At 32.1% G+C, this 4,364-nt stretch overlaps 1 protein-coding gene across 1 annotated transcript; it reads right to left on the reverse strand.

Annotated features, from left to right (window-relative positions):
- Positions 1-897: 897 nt before the first annotated feature.
- Positions 898-3,839, reverse strand: LOC127100712 (guanosine nucleotide diphosphate dissociation inhibitor At5g09550). The gene is made up of 12 exons (XM_051037975.1): positions 3,612-3,839; positions 3,384-3,530; positions 3,147-3,254; positions 2,873-3,045; positions 2,648-2,759; positions 2,364-2,444; positions 2,227-2,289; positions 2,011-2,112; positions 1,813-1,937; positions 1,513-1,723; positions 1,247-1,321; positions 898-1,142 (listed from the first exon to the last, which is right to left on the reverse strand). The coding sequence occupies exons 1-12, from the start codon at positions 3,696-3,698 to the stop codon at positions 1,089-1,091; spliced, it is 1,338 nt and encodes a 445-aa protein (XP_050893932.1). The 5' UTR covers positions 3,699-3,839; the 3' UTR covers positions 898-1,088.
- Between the last annotated feature and the right edge of the window lie 525 nt (positions 3,840-4,364).

The following is a 4,364-nucleotide window of genomic DNA, read 5'->3' on the forward strand; positions in this document are numbered from 1 at the left end:
TATTTGCATGCATGCTTTAAGTTTAATCATTTCTGAGTAATTTACTAGAATTGTCTTAGGACAGACTTCATGTAAATTTCCAACTAATTTGTTATAAGAAAAATCACAAAGTTGTTTTGGTGTTTCTGTCTTTCAAGTTATATAAGCTTTTATGAAAGTAAAGGTAAAATAAATATTACTTACACGTTGAAAGGATGTGGTCTGATATCCAGGGATCGAATTAAAAAATTTAATTAGTCGAGGCAAATTATATATATTAATATAAATATTTATATAAAGAATAATTATATCAATGTAAACGTAATAAAATTATTGTGAAAAAAATTAAACTATCATAATTTTGTTATTTTATATCCAAAAAAAATTGAAGATGCTTAAATATATAAAAAAGATATCTACGAGTCATTATATTTTGAAATTATTCTATAATTTTTTCCTTATTTTTGTTTTTAATATGTAATAAAACAACCAATCACTAATTTATGTATATTTAGTTCTTCAAATATACAAAAACTATTTCTTTTGTGGGGGCATTATTTGTATTTCATTGGATAAGAAACAAACTCTTTAAATGATTTATAATAATATAAGCAACCTGGTGGGGGCAGTTGTCCCCAATGGCATACATGTAGATTCGTGCTAGGTGATGTAGATATAAGTTCATATGTCAATTCTTAGGTGCATTTTTTTTATAAAAAAATTCAAAAAACTTTTTACTACAACTTAAAAGATAAAAAGTTTCAATTAAACACACTAATATACATATGATAGGAAATTTACACACAAAATGGATAAATTAAATTTATTGTCCATTTCTATTAATATATATGAACAAATAAAAATATGCTTATAAAAAAAGCATTGAGGTAATAGTAACTTAAACATATTAAATTAAAATTAAAAAGAAAACAGTGTATATTGCATAAATTACAAACTAATGCAGTCACTTATAGGCACAAAAATCCAATTAAACAAAAGGAACAATGGATATGTGTTTTTATCTTTCCTTAAGTCATCTAAACAAAGACAAATGGAATTAAAAAAGAAAATAATGTGATATGCTTTCATCCTTATAATTGCAAGAAATCTTATTCTTCAGCTGTGGCACTTGCATGACTCAAATCAACAGAAAGATCAAGAACCTGAAAAAACAAATCCATATGATCAAGAAAAATAAATCTGGATATTAAGTGCTACATTACATTGTCTACCTTAGATATATGATTTTTCTGAAATTTTTACATACCTTTCCAGTGATCTTACTGTACATCTCAACCACATCTTTCACAGTGGTTTCAAAGTGAGTGGTAGCATCATAGCTCTACAAGGATTTAATTTAAGGTTAGTACAATGTTCGAAAGAAAACCTACGGACACTTAAACACTTAAACACGACACAGACAATGATACTGCGACACTAGTAAAAAATTGAAAAAAAATAAATTAAATATAATCATAAGTGCTAGTGTATTTTTTAGATGTGTCGTTAACAGAGATTCTTCTCAGTACTTACTGTAGAGATGAAGCAACCATCAGTAGCATGATCATTGGTGGGTTCATATCTGTCATAGATGTCATAGAAAATCTCATCTACTGGTCCAAGAAGATCAATTCCAGGTTTCAATTCAACCTGAGGTTGGTCAGTTTCTGCTTCTGTTGTAACAAAAGCAATATATTTTCCTTTTGGAGCAACATTGTGAGCATAAGAGCAGCAGAATAGATACCTGCAATAATCAATGAAATCATGAACCAGTTAGCTTCAAATTAAGATTAAGAAATCACCTTAGAAGTTAGAAGTTCAAACCAAACTTACATGTCCGATTTACGGCCAAGTTGCTTCTGTGGCAGAATGACTTGTGCTGAGTGAGAATCATTAGTGTCTGGAATAGGATGGCTCATAATACATATTGCACGCGCAACTTTTCCAACATTCTGAACCTGTTGGATTGATTATATGGTGTCAGGCAAAGATCGCAGCTAGTCATCATGTTTAGAAATCTAGCAGACTTACCTTATCAGACAGATATGATGGATCACACACAACTTTCTTGCATTTTGCAGTTTCTCCTTCTGAAGTCACGCCGATGGCTTTCCCAGCATCGTCGAACTCAACCTATGTACCAGAATACTAAAATATGAGGTGAAATGCACAACAGAAAAGGGTTATCACAAACTTTTCGTAATTCAACTGATTTTCCGGAATATAAAAGTATCATCACAAACTTACCTTGCATTCTGGCTTGTTCAGCATGTAAGTTCCACCATACACAGCACTCAAACGCGCAAATGCCTTTCAGTAATCAAAGGTATCGAAGTTAGTTTCGTAAGTATATTAACTTAAAAGGGAAAATAGATATGGAAAACCTGAGGCAACTCTCCGAGTCCATATAGTGGATATATGTAAGGTGAACCTCCTTGAAAGCGCGCGAGGGATTCTGCATAAACCTATACAAAACAAACAGCATTATATGATCATGGTTCCAAAAGCAGCACAATGACACTGCTATTGAAAGAACACTGTTGATGCTAAATTCTAGAAGATGGTAAAGAAATTTATACTCAACCGCGGTATATGAATAAAATCTGTGACAGTCCTTCACAACAGATCAGTGTACAAAAACAAATGAGGATAATTTGCAAATGAATACCTTAACTCTGTCGACAAAATCCTTGGCTGGCTTATCCAAGTAATTGTCATCAAGATGAAGTGCCAAAGCATGACCAATAAAGTCAATTGTATCATCTTCCAATCCATATTTCCTGCATTTGGACAAATCATTGAGAATGTAGAAAAGTAGATTGAATTAAAGTAATGAATGGTGTTTGAATAATTGACAGTTCTTGTAGATCATTTGTGGCTTGTAGATACATACGAAATCAGCTGTCTTGCTGTAACTTGGTTCAAATCAAGTCCTTCGTGAGATTTGGGATCGTTTGATTCATAATCTTGGACATAAATAAAGAACTTGCGAGCTCGGCGCTTCTCAAACAGACCCATCAAAGGTGACTTCAGTGCTTCAACATCTGTTGCTGGGACTTTGTAAATCTGAAATTCATTACAGAAAGATATGCTGCCATAAGTTTTTTTCAATTTGCAGGAGGATTCAACTCTTTAATGTAAGTTCGAAAAGTCACAATTGTGCACACCTTTCCCTTATTATACACAAAGCTTCCATCTACAGCTTTAAAATTCAAATACTTTGTAACATCTGTGTGGATGAGAACGCGAACCAAAGCTCCATTGGCCATCATAAACTACCACAAAACAGATGAAAAGTTGAGAAAAAAAGCTATATAATGCATGAAAGAGAATATGAAGCAAATTGCACCTGATATCAAATTTTCTGCTGATCTATATGGTCATGAAAAATAAGAGTGAGTTACCTTCGGTATCATGTCAACATTGTATTCTCTGCTGGAGCCCAAACTCTCTGGTGGCTTGTCATCTCCCCTATATCGCTTGAACAGCTGTGTAAGATTAAGAGACGTAGAACCTCCTCCATAGTAGTCATTTCGATCCATATGCAACACCTGAACATGAACATGGACAATAAGCATTGAAATTATTATGAAAAATTATTAAAGAGTGTGAGAGAGAATGAAATGGAATACTTTGAGGCCATCAACGGAGAGAAGACCGCTGAGAATGCATTCCTTGAGGCCAGTGCCGAGGACAATTACATCATACTCTTCATCCATGGTAGATTGAGATTGAAAGAAGAAGAATGTGGAAGAGAGATTGGAATAAAATGGGAAGAGAAAGATAAGAGAGAATTTGAGGAGTGAGTGAGGAGAGGAATAAGGAAGGATTGAGAGAGATTTGAAGCTGAACACGTCTTTAGCGCCAAACTAACGAGACTAACGCTCCACTGTCCAAAATAACTCATCTCACACTGCTTTACACGTTTTTACATTTTTATCGACCAAATTGTTTCTCCTTTCTTACTATTATTACTAATACAAATCCAAATTTACTTTTAGTATTTTTAATTAACACTAAACAATAATAATAATAATAATAATAATAATAATAATAATAATAATAATAATAATAATAATAATAATAATAATGTAACAAAAAAAACATTTTGATGAAACTATAAAAAAAACTACTATTAAAATATTGTTAGAAATAATTCATATTCAGTATTAGTAGTATTAGTTTTGTGAAGTTTAAGATAACTAATGTAGGTTAGTATTTTGCATTAGTGGTATTATTGTTGTGTATATAAACAAGTGTAGATGTCAACAGTTTGTATTGTGGGTGTGCGTAACCATTTGCTATGTAAGAGCAGTGGAAGTTTATTACTTTCTCTTTTCTCTCTTCTATCATCTTCATCTTCTTCACCTTGTTCACCAATAATT

This window comes from Lathyrus oleraceus, chromosome 7 (assembly GCF_024323335.1).
Source record: "Lathyrus oleraceus cultivar Zhongwan6 chromosome 7, CAAS_Psat_ZW6_1.0, whole genome shotgun sequence".
Classification (NCBI taxonomy): Eukaryota; Viridiplantae; Streptophyta; class Magnoliopsida; order Fabales; family Fabaceae; genus Lathyrus; species Lathyrus oleraceus.